Here is a 19,810-nt window from a genome sequence, read left to right as displayed (position 1 = left end):
GGCTTCTTATTGAAACTGACAGGATTCTGCGAGGCCTGGATAGAGTGGACATGGAGAGGATGTTTCCACTTGTCGGAAAAACTAGAGCCAGAGGACACAATCTCAGACAAAAGGGACAATCCTTTAAAACAGAGATGAGGAAGAATTTCTTCAGCCAGAGGGTGGTGAATCTGTGGAACTCTGCCGCAGAAGGCTGTGGAGGCCAAATCACTGGGTGTCTTTGAGACAGAGATGTGGTGAATGTAATATATGTGTATAGATGATAATTCACACTGTTTTTGTAAAGCGCTGTGGCGCTATCCTACCACTAGGGGGAGTAGCTCTGGGAGTACTCAGGAACTTGTACTGGGCTCCACCCTTGGCTCCGCCCATGACTCCTCCCCCTAGTGCCGCTGTATAAATACCCTTGTCCAGAGTCAGCCTGAGTTCACTACGAGTTCATCAACGGGTAACAGGCTGGCTCTGAAATAAGTCGATTAAAGCCTAGATTCATATCGGAAACACGTGTCTGGTGAATTGATGGTTCATAGAACATAGAACAGTACAGCACAGAACAGGCCCTTCGGCCCTCGATGTTGTGCCGAGCAATGATCACCCTACTTAAACCCACGTAACCCATATACCCGTAACCCAACAATCCCCCCATTAACCTTACACTACGGGCAATTTAGCATGGCCAATCCACCTAACCCGCACATCTTTGTACTGTGGGAGGAAACCGGAGCACCCAGAGGAAACCCATGCACACACGGGGAGGACGTGCAGACTCCACACAGACAGTGACCCAGCCAGGAATCGAACCTGGGACCCTGGAGCTGTGAAGCATTGATGCTAACCACCATGCTACCATGAGGCCCCGTCAATTCCATCAATTTAATCGACTTAAGAACAGTAAAGTTCGATTATGGAATCGGCCCTCAAGCCTGGACGCCTGGAACTCGACCCGCAGGAAGCAGAGGCTAAAGAAATCTTCTCCCACTGGATCCGGTGCTTCAAGGCCTACCTGGCTGAAGCGAGCACAGCCGAAACGACAGAGGATCAGAAGCTAAGTCTACTGCACGTGAGGGTGAGCCACAGAATCTCTACGCAACTAAACTCGGCCAGTTCATATACAGCGGCTCTAGCAGTTCTCGATAAAATTTATGTAAGGCCTATTAATGAAGTTTACGCTCGCCATGTGTTCACGACTCGCCGCCAGCAGCCTACAGAATCACTCGCCGAATTTCTAAGGGAACTCAATAATTTGTCCAATGACTGTAATTACCAAGCGGTTACCGTGGCTGAACACAGGGAATTCGCGGTACGCGATGTTTTTGTAGCGGACCTCAGGTCTAACTATGTGCGCCAACGTCTGCTGGAAAAGGGGGCCCAGGACTTAGAAACGACTGTGGAAGCTGCTACCACGATGGAGGTCTCCTTCCGCAGCCTTAAGTCGTTCCCCGCGGATCCCGCGACCCAATCATGGGCCCCCGACCAGCGACTCCCCCAGGTCTGTGCTACGCGGCCGCCCAGCCGCCATGCTGCCCCAGCCAGCCACTATGCTGCTCCAGCCAGCCACTATGCCGCTCCAGCCTGCCATTTCTGCGGCCAGAACCAGCACCCGCGGCAGCACTGCCCGGCCCGCAACGCGACCTGCAGCAGCTGTGGGTGAAAAGGCCATTACGCAAGAGTGTGCCTCGCTAAAAGGGCCCCAGCTTCCAACTCCCCAGCGACTCAAAGTAATCGCTCCCCTCACTCGCAGGCCCGCGGGGCCCAAAACGCTGCGGCCTATGCCCCGACTCCGCCCCGTCCAGCCACGTGCGATCCATGGGGGCTGCCATCTTGGAAAACCTCCACCACATGGCCAGCCACGTGCGACTCATGGGGGCCGCCATCTTGGTCGCCATCTTCCTCGTCGCCCGCCACGTGCGATCCACGGGCCCGATCAGCATCTCCGCGCTCGGACAACTCTGCGAAAGAATTTGAATTCGACTATGAACTCAGAGGGCAGTCATCACGGGACCACTTGCTGTGTACTTGAGAAGGTATGTAGTTAGAAATAGCACAGTTTAACATACTAATCTTCTATTTTAGGAATGTGATCAAATTTTAGTGAGTAGTGTAATAAATTTATAATTTGTTTTGTTAACAAAGCTTTGCATTCTTTATTCAACACTACGCATTCAAGCCATCCAGGTGAAGCAAAATAGAGAACACAACAGGGGCAAGGGGGCGGAGGTTGCCGAATTTGATAAATCACTATTGGGCTGCAAATCCTGCGATGGTGAGGAAATGGGCTGTGGAAGAGAGATCAGTTTGGGGATGGGTGAAGGCAGCATCTTGTAGGGGGACGTGCTTGAGGCTTTGCTGTTGGTGCCTCTGCCATTCTCGCTGGCCAGGTGTTCCATTAGTCAAATGGTAGTGTTGGTTCTGAAGGTGTGGGGGCAACGCTTGGGGTTTGAGGGCATGTCATTGTGAGTGTCTATTTGCGAAAACCATAGGTTTGTGCCGGCGGACTTGATGCGAGGTTCCAGGGATGGCGGCAGTCGGGGATTGAGTACTTCAGGGATCTGTTTATAGGGGGCAAATCTGCTGGGCTGGATGAGGTGGTGGACGGGAAAGAAGAGGGGAAGGTTTTGGATATTTACAAGAAACTGATGGAGCAGGAGGGTGCCCGGGTGGCGGGTGTTATGTCCAAGTGGGTGGAGAAATTAATTGGAAGTAGATCTGGGGGCTGGGCCATCTGCTGAGGCTTTGTGGTGGGTGAATGTGTCCTCGTTGTGTGCAAGATTAAGCCTCATCCAATTTACAATGGTGCATAGGGCCCATATGAAGATGGCGACGATGAGCAGGTCTTTTGAGGTGGTGGAGGATAGGTGTGGGCGGTACACGGAGGGGCCCCGCGAATCACATCCACATGTTTTGGGCGTGTCCAAAACTGTGGAGTTCTGGCAGGGGTTCTCAGATGTTATGTCCGAGGTCCTGGAGGTGAGGGTGGCCCCGAGACCAGAGGTGGCGATATTTGGGGTGTCGGAAGACCTGGGAGTACAGGGGGAGGGGAGAGATGCCTTTGCCTCCTTGATAGCTCAGAGATGGATTTTGTTATGTTGGAGGAACTCGGAGCCACCGAAGGAAGGAGTGTGGGTGAGTGACCTGGCAGTATTTCTGCGGTTAGAGAAGATCAAGTGCCCTCTGAGGGGGTTGGTAGAAGGGTTCGCCTGGAGGTGGAAACTTCTCATCGATTTGTTCAAGAAGGATTGAGGGGGGGTGGCCTTTTAGGGAGGTTAAAAAAGGGGACGTGGTAGAGGGTCTCTGTCAGAAGGGCTGGAGGGTTGGGGTTGTTGTTTGCGTTGTTGTGATGGTCTTTTGTTGCTTTTTGGTTATTCTTTTTATATTTTGTATATTTATATTTTGTTGAAAAACCTTGAATAATAATTTTTTTTTTAAAAGCCCGCAGACGTTCTGATTATTTTGTTGCCTGTTATTTACAGAGAAATTCTGAATTGTAATAATTGTTTTTTGGAATGTGCTGTGTTATGTACTCTGGGATAACACAAGCTGCAACTAGATGCAGCTTTGACCAAAAGATACTCCCGACTTTGAAGTAAGTTCAATGTCATTTATTGAACCATTAGCACAGTTCTGTATGAGTTTGACTCTCCTGCTAATCTTGTTATAGTAACTCAGTCTAACTAACCAGTCTGCTCTAAGCCACGTGGTGGGTGCGATGCTTCTGATCTGCCCCTGTCCTACTCTCTAAGTGTCGCCTGTGGAAAGAGACAGAGCATGTGTGCCTTGTCCTTATATATGGGTTGTGTAATGCCCCCTTGTGGTAGTGTCACCTCTGGGTGTCTTGACTGTGCATTGGTCGTGTCCTATTCTATGTATTCATTAGCTGTATGTCTGCATGTCATAACGTCTCTGGTGCTCCCTCTAGTGTTTACTTAGTCTTAGTGTATTTACATCAACCCCTTGTGTATTTACAGTGATGCATATCACCACATCCCCCTTTTTTTGAGTTACATATTTTCTGTACAGTGTTAAAGAAAAATTGAACAAAAACAGTTAAATAAGTGATTTTTAAAATTTTTTAAAAAATAAATTTAGATTACCCAATTATTTTTTCCAATTAAGGGACAATTTAGTGTGGCCAATCCACCTACCCTGCACATTTTTTTGGGTTGTGGGGGCTAAACCCACGCAGACACGGGGAGAATGTGCAAACTCCACACGGACAGTGACCCAGAGCCGGGATCGAACCTGGGACCTCAGCGCCGTGAGGCGGTTGTGCTAACCACTAGGCCACCGTGCTGCCCGTTAAATAAGTGATGACGTACAAGTTTTGATGACTGTGATTATGATACAAGATCAAAGAATAGTTATGATGACATTGAGGATTATACAATACCAAATAATAGTTATATGGGTCCAACGTTCATGAATTTACACGATCGAGTGGCTTTCTTGTGCTGGAAGTGTCGATGTTGATGTTGTCATTCCCTTTTTTTTTTAAATACTTTTTATTGAAGAAATTTTTCAGAGTACAAACATTTTAACACCCCCTACATTTGAATTATATCAAAACAAAGTCAAACCCCCCTACTTAACAAGAATCCCCCCCACCCCCTACCCGCGCGCCCCCCCCCCGCCTCCCCCCCCCCCGCCGACGAACCGGCCGCCAGACCATCTTGTCGTTTCTGGCAGTGTCCTCGGGCAGGCCTTGCCCGTGACACCACCGATACCGTGTTTCCTTCGTTGTTATCCCCCCTCCACCCCCCCCCTCCCCTCCCCCACACCCTCCCCCCCCCCCCTCCCCTCCCGCCCTCCCCTCCCCTCCCGGGTTGCTGCTGTCACAACCTCAGTTTCTATCTCTGATCTAAGAGGTCCAGGAAGGGTTGCCATCGCCTGAAAAACCCCTGCACCGACCCTCTCAGGGCGAATTTGATTCTTTCCAATTGGATGAAGTTTGCCATGTCGTTTAACCAGGTGTTAACACTTGGAGGCCTTGCGTCCCTCCACTGAAGCAAGATCCTCCTCCGAGCCACCAAGGACGCAAAGGCTAATATTCCAGCCTCCCTCGCCTCCTGTACCCCCGGCTCCCCCCCAACCCCGAAGATCGCAAGTCCCCATCCTGGCTTGACCCTGGACCCCACCACTCTCGACACCGTCCCTGCCACCCCCTTCCAGAACTCCTCCAGTGCCGGACATGCCCAAAACATGTGTGCATGATTCGCAGGGCTTCCCGAACATCTGACACACCTGTCTTCACCCCCGAAAAACCGACTCATCCTTGTCCCCGTCATGTGGGCTCTATGCAGTACCTTAAATTGAATGAGACTCAGTCTCGCACATGACGACGACGAGTTGACCCTCTCTAGGGCGTCTGCCCATGTCCCATCCTCTATCTGTTCCCCCAGCTCTACCTCCCACTTGTCTTTCAACTCCACTACTGGTACCTCCTCCACCTCCTGCATAATCTTATAAATGTCCGAGATCTTCCCCTCCCCGACCCAGACCCCCGATAGCACCCTATCACTCGCCCCCCTGTCGGGAAGCACGGGAAACCCCTCTACCTGTCGTCTGGCAAATGCCTTCACTTGGAGGTACCTGAACGTGTTCCCCGGGGGGAGCCCGAATTTCTCCTCCAGCTCTCCCAAGCTCGCAAACCTCCCCTCTATAACAAGTCCTTCAGTTGCCTAATGCCCACCCTCTGCCAGCTCAGAAATCCCCCTCCTGTATTTCCCGGTGCAAATCTGTGGTTCCCTCTTAGCGGTGCCCTTATCAAACCCCCCACTTCCCCCCTGTGTCGCCTCCACTGCCCCCAGATCTTGAGGGTGGCCGCCACCACCGGGCTCGTGGTATACCTCGTGGGAGGGAGCGGCCATGGTGCCGTTACCAGTGCCCCTAAGCTTATGTTGCCACAGGACGCCCTCTCCATACGCTTCCAAGCTGCCCCCTCCCCTTCCATCATCCACTTTCGTACCATCGATGCATTTGCCGCCCAGTAATATCCTGAAAGATTGGGTAACGCCAGCCCTCCACTATCCCTACTCCGCTCCAAAAAGACCCTTCTAACTCTAGGGGTGCCATGTGCCCACACGTACCCCATGATACTACTCGTTACCTTCTTGAAAAAGGCCCTAGGGAGGAAGATGGGCAGACACTGGAACAAAAACAAGAACCTCGGGAGGACCGTCATTTTAACTGACTGCACCCTCCCTGCCAGCGACAGCGGCACCATGTCCCACCTCTTAAACTCCTCCTCCATCTGTTCCACCAGCCTAGAAAAGTTCAGCTTGTGGAGGGTCCCCCAGTTCTTTGCCACCTGCACCCCCAAGTACCTGAAACTTTTTACTGCTCTTTTGAAGGGGAGCCTCCCAATTCCCTCCCCCTGGTCTCCCGAGTGTATTACAAAGACCTCACTTTTCCCCAGATTTAATTTATATCCCGAAAAGTCCCCGAACTCCGCTAGTATTTCCATAACCTCCGGCATTCCCCCCTCCGGGTCTGCCACATACAGCAACAGGTCATCCGCATAGAGCGAGACCCGATGTTCCTCCCCTCCCCTTGTCAGTCCCCTCCACCCCCCTGAACCCCTCAGTGCCATCGCTAACGGTTCAATCGCTAATGCAAAGAGTAAGGGGGATAGGGGAAATCCCTGCCTAGTACCTCGATGGAGCCCAAAATATTCTGACCTCCTCCCGTTTGTTACCACACTCGCCATCGGGGCCGAATAGAGCAGCTTTACCCACTTGATAAATCCCTCCCCAAACCCAAACCTTTCCAACGTCTCCCACAAGTATTCCCACTCCACCCTATCGAATGCCTTCTCCGCGTCTAGCGCTACCACTATCTCCGCCTCCAACTGTAACAACCCACCTGGTTCAGTAATTCCCATTAGGGGAGGAAGGCCACCAACGTGACTCTGCATGAGACTGCAGACCAGAACAATATGGGTTGACTGTTCATTGCCCTCTGAAATGGCCTAGCAAACCCCCAGTTCAGAGGAAATAGTGATGAGCAGCAAATGTTGGTTTTGCCAGTGACACCATTATTTCCTAAAGGATTAAAGTGATATTTTAAAAAATGATTCATTATGCAACCTGAGAGATATTTGTGTCATTCTGGAAAATACATTCCTGTTGATAGTATCAGTTGCAAAGAGAGTTGTGAGGCAGCTTCTGTAGCTGTGCCTTTAAGAGAGTGAGGAGTCCGGCAGCAGCCTGAGCTCCACGTAGTGAGGCCGCCACCCAATCAGAGTGGTGGTAGGTGGGTGTGACCTCGTCCCCAGCTGCCCAATCAGAACAGACCACGATTGATCGGTGCTGGTTGAGTGCGGCCTGGAGCAGCTGCTGCGTGTTTGTGGGCGAGCAGCAGCGGGAGCGCGGGGACTGCAGCCCGTTCCCACAGCCGACAGCTTGGAGCACGGCCGTTGAGCGCGTGCACAGCTCCAGGAGGCGGAGGCCGAGCGGCGGTGGCGGCGGCAGGGGGGAGTCTCGTGTTCTGTCGCACGCTCCGGCATTTTGAACGGGCTCCGGTCCGTTACCGGGTCCGGGATGGTGGCGCCACGAGCCTGTTTGGCTAAAGTGTTGTCATATTTCCCCTTCCTGCTTGTCCTCATTGATCTTCAGTGTGAAGGTAGGAGGGAGCGTCGGGGGAGAGGTGGTCTCGTATTAATGATCGGGTTAATTCGTTTCAATTGCTCAAACTTATAATTCCATTCACAACTTAACCTTCCCCCTCCATCCGGGGGTGAATCCGCCATGTGTGTATTCATCAGTACTGGGCCAGGGGAATGTCATCAGTAATGGGCCATGGGAATGTCATCCGTAATGGGCCAGGGGAATGTCATCAGTAATGGGCCAGGGGAATGTCATCAGTAATGGGCCATGGGAATGTCATCAGTAATGGGCCAGGGGAATCTCATCAGTGGCACTGTAATGGGAGGGGTGGGTGGGTGGGGTGGGGTGGGGGGGGGGGGAGAGAGAGAATTGGCACTGTGATGGGGGCAGTGGCACTGTGATGGGGCATTGGCACTGGGGGCAGTGGCACTGTGATGGGGCAGTGGCACTGATGGGGGCAGTGGCACTGATGGGGGCAGTGGCACTGTGATGGGGGCAGTGGCACTGTGATGGGGCAGTGGCACTGTGATGGGGCAGTGGCACTGTGATGGGGCAGTGGCACTGTGATGGGGCAGTGGCACTGATGGGGCAGTGGCACTGTGATGGGGCAGTGGCACTGATGGGGCAGTGGCACTGATGGGGCAGTGGCACTGATGGGGCAGTGGCACTGATGGGGCAGTGGCACTGATGGGGCAGTGGCACTGTGATGGGGCAGTGGCACTGTGATGGGGCAGTGGCACTGATGGGGCAGTGGCACTGATGGGGCAGTGGCACTGTGATGGGGCAGTGGCACTGTGATGGGGCAGTGGCACTGTGATGGGGCAGTGGCACTGTGATGGGGCAGTGGCACTGTGGGGCAGTGGCACTGATGGGGCAGTGGCACTGTGATGGGGGCAGTGGCACTGTGATGGGGGCAGTGGCACTGTGATGGGGCAGTGGCACTGTGATGGGGGCAGTGGCACTGTGATGGGGGCAGTGGCACTGTGATGGGGGCAGTGGCACTGTGACGGGGGCAGTGGCACTGTGACGGGGGCAGTGGCACTGTGACGGGGGCAGTGGCACTGTGACGGGGGCAGTGGCACTGACGGGGGCAGTGGCACTGTGACGGGGGCGGGGGCACTGTGACGGGGGCGGGGGCAGTGGCGCTGTGTCGGGGGCGGGGGCAGTGGCGCTGTGACGGGGGCGGGGGCCAGTGGCGCTGTGACGGGGGCGGGGGCCAGTGGCGCTGTGACGGGGGCGGGGGCCAGTGGCGCTGTGACGGGGGCGGGGGCCAGTGGCGCTGGGACGGGGGCGGGGGCCAGTGGCGCTGTGACGGGGGCGGGGGCCAGTGGCGCTGTGACGGGGGCGGGGGCCAGTGGCGCTGTGACTGGGGCGGGGGCCAGTGGCGCTGTGACTGGGGCGGGGGCCAGTGGCGCTGGGACGGGGCGGGGGCCAGTGGCGCTGGGACGGGGCGGGGGCCAGTGGCGCTGGGGCGGGGCGGGGGCCAGTGGCGCTGGGGCGGGGCGGGGGCCAGTGGCGCTGGGGCGGGGCGGGGGCCAGTGGCGCTGGGGCGGGGCGGGGGCCAGTGGCGCTGGGGCGGGGCGGGGGCCAGTGGCGCTGGGGCGGGGCGGGGGCCAGTGGCGCTGGGGCGGGGCGGGGGCCAGTGGCGCTGGGGCGGGGCGGGGGCCAGTGGCGCTGGGGCGGGGCGGGGGCCAGTGGCGCTGGGACGGGGCGGGGGCCAGTGGCGCTGGGACGGGGCGGGGGCCAGTGGCGCTGGGACGGGGCGGGGGCCAGTGGCGCTGGGACGGGGCGGGGGCCAGTGGCGCTGGGACGGGGCGGGGGCCAGTGGCGCTGGGACGGGGCGGGGGCCAGTGGCGCTGGGACGGGGCGGGGGCCAGTGGCGCTGGGACGGGGCGGGGGCCAGTGGCGCCAGGGACGCTGTGACACAGTGACACTGTAAGACAATGTTGTCGAGGAGAATACTTGGGTACAGTCGACCAGGCTAGATGGGATTGAAGTTCACAAGGAGGAGGTGTTAGCAGTTTTGTAAAGTGTAAAAATAGATAAGTCCCCAGGGCCAGATGGGATTTATCCTAGGATTCTCTGGGAAGCCAGGGAGGAGATTGCAGAGCCTTTGTCCTTGATCTTTATGTCGTCTTTGTCGACAGGAATAGTGCCGGAAGACTGGAGGATAGCAAATGTTGTCCCCTTGTTCAAGAAGCGGAGTAGAGACAACCCTGGTAATTATAGACCTGTGAGCCTTACTTCGGTTGTGGGTAAAATGTTGGAAAAGGTTATAAGAGATAGGGTTTATAATCATCTTGAAAAGAACAAGTTGATTAGCGATACTCAACACGGTTTTGTGAAGGGTAGGTCATGTCTCACAAACCTTATTGAGTTTTTTGAGAAGGTGACCAAACAGGTGGATGAGGGTAAAGCGGTTGATGTGGTGTATATGGATTTCAGTAAGGCGTTGATAAGGTTGCCCACGGTAGGCTATTGCAGAAAATAAGGAAGTATGGGATTGAAGGTGATTTAGCGGTTTGGATCAGTAATTGGCTAGCTGAAAGAAGACAGAGGGTGGTGGTTGATGGCAAATGTTCATCCTGGAGTTCAGTTACTAGTGGTGTAGCGCAAGGATCTGTTTTGGGGCCACTGCTGTTTGTCATTTTTATAAATGACCTGGAAGAGGGTGTAGAAGGATGGGTTAGTAAATTTGCAGATGACACGAAGGTCGCTGGAGTTGTGGATAGTGCTGAAGGATGTTGTAGGATACAGAGGGACATAGATAAGCTGCAGAGCTGGGCTGAGAGGTGGCAGATGGAGTTTAATGCGGAAAAGTGTGAGGTGGTTCACTTTGGAAGGAGTAACAGGAATGCAGAGTACTGGGCTAATGGCAAGATTCTTGGTAGTGTAGATGAACAGAGAGATCTCGGCATCCAGGTACATAAATCCCTGAAAGTTGCCACCCAGGTTAATAGGGCTGTTAAGAAGGCTTATGGTGTGCTAGCCTTTATCAGTAGGGGGATTGAGTTTCGGAGCCACAAGGTCATGCTGCAGCTGTACATAACTCTGGTGTGGCCTCTCCTGGAGTATTGCTTGCAGTTGTGGTCACCACATTATAGAAAGGATGTGGAAGCTTTGGAAAGGGTTCAGAGGAGATTTACTAGGATGTTGCCAGGTATGGAGGGAAGGTCTTGCGAGGGAAGGCCCAGGGACTTGAGGTTGTTTTTTCGTGAGAGAGGAGAAGGCTGAGAGGTGACTTAATAGAGACATATAAGATAGTCAGAGGGTTAGATAGGGTGGACAGTGAGTGTCTTTTTCCTCGGATTGTGATGACCAACAGAAGGGGACATAGCTTTAAATTGAGGGGTGGTAGATATAGGACAGATGTCAGAGGCAGTTTCTTTACTCAGAAAGTAGCAGGGGTGTGGAACGCCCTGCCTGCAACAGCAGTAGACTCGCCAACTTTAAGGGCATTTAAGTGGTCACTGGATAGACATATGGATGAAAATGGAATTGTGTAGGTCAAATAGGCTTCAGATGGTTTCACAGGACAGGTCGGCGCAACATCGAGGGCCGAAGGGCCCGTACTGCGCTGTTATGTTCTATGTAATTTGGGGGGGGGGGGAGATGCCCCCTCCCTGGCCAGTGGCGCTGTGATGGGGGGGCCCTCTGTAGTTGTGAAGTGCTGAGACATCCCCCAACTCTGAAGGACGCTTTAGATCGATCCACCAATTAGTTGTGTTTGGTTGTTGAAATCCAGCCTTTGTCATCTGTGTAACTAAGGTTAATTAGTTGTGGGTGGAACTGAAATAAGACACTGGAGGTAAAATGCTGGTATTCCATGACACTATTATTTGCAATAAGTGAATGACTCACCAAGTTAACAAAATCGTTATCTCCCCAAGTGGGGTACTGTAAGAATACTAAGAGGGGCAGCATGGTTAGCATTGCTGCCCCACAGTACCAGGGACCTGGGTTGAATTCCGGCCTTGGGTGACTGTGTGAATATCCCCCAGGTGAGAGAAAGAGAAATACAGCACAGAACAGGCCCTTCGGCCCACGATGTTGTGCCGAACTTTTATCCTAGGTTAATCATAGAATTGTGGACACTAAGGGCAATTTATCATGGCCAATCCACCCAACCTGCACATCTTTGGACTGTGGGAGGAAACCGGAGCACCCGGAGGAAACCCACGCGCACACACAGGGAGGATGTGCAGACTCCGCACAGACAGTGACCCAAGTCGAAATCGAATTTGGGACCCTGGAGCTGTGAAGCAATTGTGCTATCCACAATGCTACCATGCGGCCCTTAAGAAGAAACTAATCTACACTCCATTTTTCTACCCTAATCCATGTACCTATCCAATAGCCGCTTGAAGGTCCCTAACTTTTCCGACTCAACTACTTCCACAGGCAGTGCATTCCATGCCCCCACTACTCTCTGGGTAAAGAACCTACCTCTGACATCCCCTCTATATCTTCCACCATTTATCTTAAATTGATGTCCCCTTGTAATGGTGTGTTCCACCCGGGGAAAAAGGTCTCTGACTGTCTACTCTATCTATTCCCCTGATCATCTTTTAAACCTCTATCAAGTCGCCCCTCATCCTTCTCCGTTCTAATGAGAAAAGGCCTAGCACCCTCAACCTTTCCTCGTAGGACCTACTCTCCATTCCAGGCAACATCCTGGTAAATCTCCTTTGCACCCTTTCCAAAGCTTCCACATCCTTCCTAAAATGAGGTGACCAGAACTGCACACAGTACTCCAAATGTGGCCTGATCATGGTTTTGTACAGCTGCATCATCACCTCACGACTCTTAAATTCAATCCCTCTGCTGACGAACGCTAGCACACCATAGGCCTTCACAGCTCTATCCACTTGAGTGGCAACTTTCAAAGATCTATGAACATAGACCCCAAGATCTCTCTGCTCCTCCACATTGCCAAGAACCCTACCGTTGACCCTGTATTCCGCATTCATATTTGTCCTTCCAAAATGGACAACCTCACACTTGTCAGGGTTAAACTCCATCTGCCACTTCTCAGCCCAGCTCTGCATCCTATCTATGTCTCTGAAGCCGACAACAGCCCTCCTCACTATCCACAACTCAACCAATCTTCGTGTCATCTGCAAATTTACTGACCCACCCTTCAACTCCCTCGTCCAAGTCGTTAATGAAAATCACAAACAGCAGAGGACCCAGAACTGATCCCTGTGGTATGCCACTGGTAACTGGGCTCCAGGCTGAATATTTGCCATCCACCACCACTCTCTGACTTCTATCGGTTAGCCAGTTCGTTATCCAACTGGCCAAATTTCCCACTATCCCATGCCTCCTTACTTTCTGCATAAGCCTACCATGGGGAGCCTTATCAAATGCCTTACTAAAATCCATGTACACCACATCCACTGCTTTACCTTCATCCACATGCTTGGTCACCTCCTCAAAGAAGTCAATAAGACTTGTAAAGCAAGACCTACCCCTCACAAATCCGTGCTGACTATCCCTAATCAAGCAGTGTCTTTCCAGATGCTCAGAAATACTATCCTTCAGTACCCTTTCCATTACTTTGCCTACCACCGAAGTAAGACTAACTGGCCTGTAATTCCCAGGGTTATCCCGATTCCCTTTTTTGAACAGGGGCACGACATTCGCCACTCTCCAATCCTCTGGTACCACCCCTGTTGACAGCGAGGATGAAAAGATCATTGCCAACGGCTCTGCAATTTCATTTCTTGCCTCCCATAGAATCCTTGGATATATCCCGTCAGACCCAGGGGACTTGTCTATCCTCAAGTTTTTCAAAATGCCCAACGCACCTTCCTTCCTAACAAGTATCTCCTTGAGCTTACCAGTCTGTTTCACACTGTCCTCTCCAACAATATGGCCCCTCTCGTTTGTAAATACTGAAGAAAAATACTTGTTCAAGACCTCTCCTATCTCTTCAGACTCAATACACAACCTCCCGCTACTGTCCTTGATCGGACCTACCCTCGCTCTAGTCATTCTCATATTTTTCACATATGTGTAAAAGGCCTTGGGGTTTTCCTTGATCCTACCTGCCAAAGATTTTTCATGCCTTCTCTTAGCTCTCCTAATCCCTTTTTTCAGTTCCCTCCTGGCTATCTTGTAACCCTCCAGCGCCCTGTCTGAACCTTGTTTCCTCAGCCTTACATAACATAGCTCCCCGTGTGTGCGTGGGTTTCCTCCGGGTGCTCCGGTTTCCTCCCACAGTCCAAAGATGTGCGGGTTAGGTGGATTGGCCATGCTAAATTGCCCGTAGTGTAAGGTTAATGGGGGGGATTGTTGGGTTACGGGTATACGGGTTACGTGGGTTTAAGTAGGGTGATCATTGCTCGGCACAACATCGAGGGCCGAAGGGCCTGTTCTGTGCTGTACTGTTCTGTGTTCTATGTTCTATAGAACAGAACAGGCCCTTCAGCCCTCGATGTTGTGCCGAACAATGATCACCCCACCCTACCCAAACCCACACCTATACCCATACCCAACAACTCCCCCCCCCCCTTAACCTTACTATTAGGACACTACGGGCAATTTAGCATTTTCCAATCCACCTAACCTTCTTCCTAAAGTCTCCTTCTTCCTCTTAACAAGACATTCAACCTCTCTTGTCAACCATGGTTCCCTCACTCGACCATCTCTTCCCTGCCTGACAGGGACATACATATCAAAGACACGCAGTACCTGTTCCTTGAGCAAGTTCCACATTTCACTTGTGTCCTTCCCTGACAGCCTATGTTCCCAACTTATGCACTTCAGTTCTTGTCTGACAGCATTGTATTTACCCTTCCCCCAATTGTAAACCTTGCCCTGTTGCACACCTATCCCTCTCCATTACTCAAGTGAAAGTCACAGAATTGTGGTCACTACCTCCAAAATGCTCCCCCACTAACAAATCTATCACCTGCCCTGGTTCATTACCAAGTACCAAATCCAATATGGCCTCCCCTCTGGTCGGACAATCTACATACAGTACTGTGTTAGAAAAGCTTCCTGGACACACTGCACAAACACTACCCCATCCAAACTATTTGATCTAAAGAGTTTCCACTCCATGTTTGGGAAGTTGAAGTCACCCATGACTACTACCCTGTGACTTCTGCACCTTTCCAAAATCTGTTTCCCAATCTGTTCCTCCACATCTCTGCTGCTATTGGGGGCCTATAGAAAACTCCCAATAAGGTGACTGCTAGAGAGAAACAAGGTGACTGCTAGGGTGCTCTGGTTTCCTCCTATGGTCCAGAGATGTGTAGGTTAGGTGGATTGGCCTTGCTGAATTGCCTCCGTGTCTACCAATTTGGTGAGGTTACGGCTCTAGGGTGGGGGTGAGGGCTGAGATGGACTAGGTAGAGTGCTCTTTCGGCAGATTGGTGCAGACCTGATGGGCTGAATGGCCTCCTACACTGTAGGGATTCTAAATTTAGATATATAGACATTGATCAAAAGGTCGGATTTATTGACTATTGCTGGAGGAGCAAAGAGGAGTTTGAGGTGGAAATTCCAGTGCTTGGGCCTTGATGGATGGCATAAGCACTAGTGATGGGTTTCAGCAGATGAGCTGAGACGAGGATGGATTTGGATGATGTTATGGAAGTGGAAATAAGTGATGTATGGTTGGAAGCTCATCCTTGGGTCAAACAATACCATGATTACAGGGGTTTGGTTCAGACTCTGGACAGAGAACATAGAACAGTACAGCACAGAACAGGCCCTTTGGCTCTCGATGTTGTGCCGAGCCTTGTTCAAAACCAAGATCAAGCTGCCTCACTCCCTGTCAAAACCAAACTATCTGTGGTTTTAATTCTTCTAACTTTTCCTGGATAACTATTCTGAGAAGTAAGTCAAAACCATCCAATATTCCAACTTTAAAATTAGAGTTTCCATAAATTCTTGATGCAGGATCATTGCCCATTGGATTAGTGGAAATTATAAATAATGATGCACATTCCGGGGAAAGGTAAGATTCGTGAACAGACTCAGCTACAAACACAATGGGTTTTTAAAAAAACTCGTGTGAAGGTTTTGTTCATTTACGGGGTGTGGGTTTCGCTGGTTCGGGCCAGCATTTACTTAGTCCTTAGTTGCCTTTCAGAAGGTGGCAGCGAGCTGCCGCTGCAACAATGGGTTTAAATTATTTTAATCTGTTCACACACGCATCAACATCAGCCCAGCCATTACAGTTGCTAGGGCGAGGGGTGGAATCATTGGCTTGGGAGCTGAGTGTTGGGGAGACTAGATAATTGGTTTAGTCGCCTTTAATGGTTGGAGGAAATATTTGCCCATCAGTACTGGATGTTGGACAAGTAGTAGGATAATTTAAATTTGGTGGAGCAATTGAGAAGTGATTGAGGTGATCTGGGGTGGCACAATGATTAGTTACCTCACAGTGCCAGGGAGTTGGTTGGGTTCAATTTTGGTCTTGGATTAGGTGTTTGCTCGTTCTCCCAGTGTCTGCGTGGATTTCCTTTGGGTGCTCCAGTTTCCTCCCACAGTCCAAAGATGTGCAGCTTGGCCATGATCAGCGGATAGGATGGGGAGTGTGCCTAGGTAGAGTTGCTCTTTCAGAGGGTTTGTGCAGATTCATTGGACTGAATGGCTACCTCCTGCACTGTCGGTATCCTATGAATAGAGCAGGGTCTCATTCCCATTGTGTTATCCAGTGGCAGCCTGTTGATGAAAGATTTAGGGGCACAGAGGTGTGGTATGAAAAGCACATTGATTCTACAGTTATGATCGGATAGGTGAGGCTATAAGAGGGATATATCATCCAGCAGGTTGATGATGTAATGTGGGTGGCATGGTAGCACAGTGGTTAGCACTGTTGCTTCACAGCGCCAGGTTTGATTCCCGGCTTGGGTCACTGTGCGCAATCTGCACATTCGCCCCATGTCTGCATGGGTTTCCTCCGAGTGCTCCGGTTTCCTCCCACAGTCCAAAGATGTGCAGGTTCGATGGATTGGCCATGCTAAATTGCCTTTAGGTTAGGTGGGGTTACTGGTTTACGGGGATAGGGTGGAGGTGTGGGTTTAAGTGGGGTGCTCTTTCCAAGAGCTGGTGCAGACTCTGTGGGCCGAATGGTCTCCTCCTGCACTGTAAATTCTATGATTGTGCAAGCAGCCATCTCAAAGAGCAAGGAAGCATTGTCTTTGTCTCTGCCTTGTTAATTCTTGAGTGACATTTTTTTACTGGCAGATACAAGAACATGATTGGAGGGATTCGAACATGGTGTTCCAGGAAAGATTGGCACAGATAGGGCGTCACAGTGTGTTCCAAGAGAGGGAGGGAGGTTGCAGCATGTTCCAAGCAAGAGAGGGAGTGGTGGATTCTAAGGACAGAGGTCAAAAGTTGTTGATGGTAGACTTGATGGAGACCAGTAAAGTACCTGAGGGAATGAACTGTTAATAAAATGAGCAAACATGGGAAGTAGGAAGTGCTATCAGCAGTTTAATGGAAATCGAGTTGAGGGCGGGAGAGGTGAATTTCATGGACAAGGTGATCTCGGCTGGGGTTTGACGCAATTTGGGAAGGTAAGAGCACTTTGGAGATAGTGACCGCAATTCGGTGTCTTTCACTATTGCAACGGAGAGGGATAGGGCCATACGGCAGGGCAAGGTTTATAATTGGGGGAGGGTAATTATGATGTGATTAGGCAATAATTAGGGAGCATAAGATGGGAACAGAAACTGTCAGGGAAAGGCACAAATGAAAAGTGGAGCTTGTCAAGGAACAAATACTGCGTGTCCTTGATAGGTATGTCCCTGTCAGGCAGAGAGGAAATGGCCGTGTGAGGGAACCATGGTTTACAAAAGAGGTTGACTGTCTTGTCAAGAGGAAAAAGGAAGCGTATGTAAAGTTGAGAAAAAGGTTCAGTTGGGTCACTTGAGGGTTACAAGGTAGCAAGGAATGAGCTGAAAAAAAAGCGCTTTGGAGAGCGAGGAGGGGGCATGAGAAGTCCTTGGAGGGTCGGATCAAGGAAAATCCTAAGGCTTTTTACTCTTTTATGTGAGAAATAAAAGAATGACCAGGGTGAGGTTAGGGCCGGTCAAGAACAGTAGTGGGAACTTGTGCATGGAGTCAGAAGAAATAGGAGAGGCATTGAATGAATACTTTTCTTCAGCTTTCACCAAGGAGAGGGGCCATGTTTTTGAGGATGAGAGTGTGATACAGACAGCTAGACTGGAGTCATAGAATTTACAGTACAGAAGGAGGCCATTCGGCCCATTGAGTCTGCACCGGCTCCTGGAAAGAGCACTCTACCCAAGGTTAACACCTCCACCCTATCCCCATAACCCAGTAACCCCACCCAATACTAAGGGCAATTTTGGACACTAAGGGCAATTTTGGACACTAAGGGCAATTTTGGACACTAAGGGCAATTTATCATGACCAATCCACCTAACCTGCACATCTTTGGACTGTGGGAGGAAACCGGAGGAAACCCACGCACACACGGGGAGGATGTGCAGACTCCGCACAGACAGTGACCCAAGCCGGAATCGAACCTGGGACCCATGAGCTGTGAAGCAATTGGGCTATCCACAATGCTACCGTGCTGCCCTGTTCTGAGGAAGGATGTATTAGAAATTTTGAAAAACCGGAGGGTCGACAAGTCCCCTGGGAAGGATTCTTTGGGAGGCAAGGGATGAGATTGCAGGGCCTTTGCCTTTGATCTTTGGGTCCTCACTGTCCACGGGGATAGTGCCAGAGAACTGAAAGTGGCAAATGTTGTTCTTGGATGGATTGGATTGGATTTGTTTATTGTCAAGTGTACCGAGGTACAGTGAAAAGTATTTTTCTGCGAGCAGCTCAACAGATCATTAAGTACATGGGAAGAAAAGGGTATAATAGAAAATAAATAATAGGTCAACACAAGATATACAATGTAACTACATAAGCACTGGCATGGGATGAAGCATACAGGGTGTAGTGTTAATGAGGTCAGTCCATAAGACGGTCATTTAGGAATCTGGTGAGAGTGGGGAAGAAGCTGTTTTTGAGTCTGTTCGTACGTGTTCTCAGACTTCTGTATCCTCTGCCTGATGGAAGTAGTTTGAAGAGTGAGTAAGCCGGGTGGGAGGGATCTTTGATTATGCTGCCTGCTTTCTCCAGGCAGCGGGAGGTGTAGATGAAGTCAATGGATGGGAGGCAAGTTTGTGTGATGGTCTGGTCGGTATTTACGACTCTCTGAAGTTTCTTGCGGTCCTGGGCCGAGCAGTTACCATACCAGGCTGTGATGCAGCCCGATAGGATGCTTTCTATGGTGCATCTGTAAAAGTTAGTAAAGGTTAATGTGGACATGCCGAGTTTCCTTAGTTTCCTGAGGAAGTATAGGCGCGGTTTTTGGAGATGTGCACCCCTAGGAATTTGAAACTGCTAAACATCTCCACCTCGGCCCTGTTGATGCTGACAGGGGTGTGTACAGTACTTTGCTTCCTGAAGTTAATGACCAGCTCTTTAGTTTTGCTGGCATTGAGGGAGAGATTGTTAGAACATAGAACAGTACAGCACAGAACAGGCCCTTCGGCCCTCAATGTTGTGCCGAGCCATGATCACCCTACTCAAACCCACGTATCCACCCTATACCCGTAACCCAACAACCCCCCCCATTAACCTTACTTTTTTTAGGACACTACGGGCAATTTAGCATGGCCAATCCACCTAACCCGCACATCTTTGGACTGTGGGAGGAAACCGGAGCACCCGGAGGAAACCCACGCACGCGGGGAGGACGTGCAGACTCCACACAGACAGTGACCCAGCCGGGAATCGAACCTGGGACCCTGGAGCTGTGAAGCATTTATGCTAACCACCATGCTACCCTGCTGCCCCACATGAGAGGGTTGTCGCTACACCATTCCACTAGGTTCTCTATCTCCTTCCTGTATTCTGACTCTTTGTTATTTGAGATCCGGCCCACTATTGTCGTATCGTCAGCAAACTTGTAGATGGATTGGAACCAAGTTTTGCCACGCAGTCGTGTGCGTACAGGGAGTAGAGTACGCAGCCTTGCAGGGCCCCGGTATTGAGGACTATTGTGGAGGAGGTGGTGTTGTTCATTCTTACCGATTGTGGTCTGTTGGTCAGAAAATCGAGGATCCAGTTGCAGAGTGGAGAGCCAAGTCCTAGGTTTTGGAGCTTTGATATGAGCTTGGCTGGGATTATGGTGTTGAAGGCGGAACTGTAGTCAAGAAATAGGA

General features: G+C 51.2%; 1 protein-coding gene across 1 annotated transcript in view; it reads left to right on the top strand.

The window, feature by feature from the left end:
• Positions 1-7,290: 7,290 nt before the first annotated feature.
• The window catches only part of dnajc3a (DnaJ (Hsp40) homolog, subfamily C, member 3a), a 126,081-nt gene continuing 113,561 nt past the window's right edge, over positions 7,291-19,810 (top strand). The window contains exon 1 of the mRNA XM_038817693.1: positions 7,291-7,617. Within this exon, the coding sequence (XP_038673621.1) occupies positions 7,536-7,617 (82 nt within the window). The 5' untranslated portion in view covers positions 7,291-7,535. The remainder of the gene's footprint in view (positions 7,618-19,810) is intronic.

This window comes from Scyliorhinus canicula, chromosome 14 (assembly GCF_902713615.1).
Source record: "Scyliorhinus canicula chromosome 14, sScyCan1.1, whole genome shotgun sequence".
NCBI classification, from domain to species: domain Eukaryota; kingdom Metazoa; phylum Chordata; class Chondrichthyes; order Carcharhiniformes; family Scyliorhinidae; genus Scyliorhinus; species Scyliorhinus canicula.
Note: the sequence above shows the minus strand (reverse complement) of the source record. Positions and strands in the feature narration are given on the sequence as shown.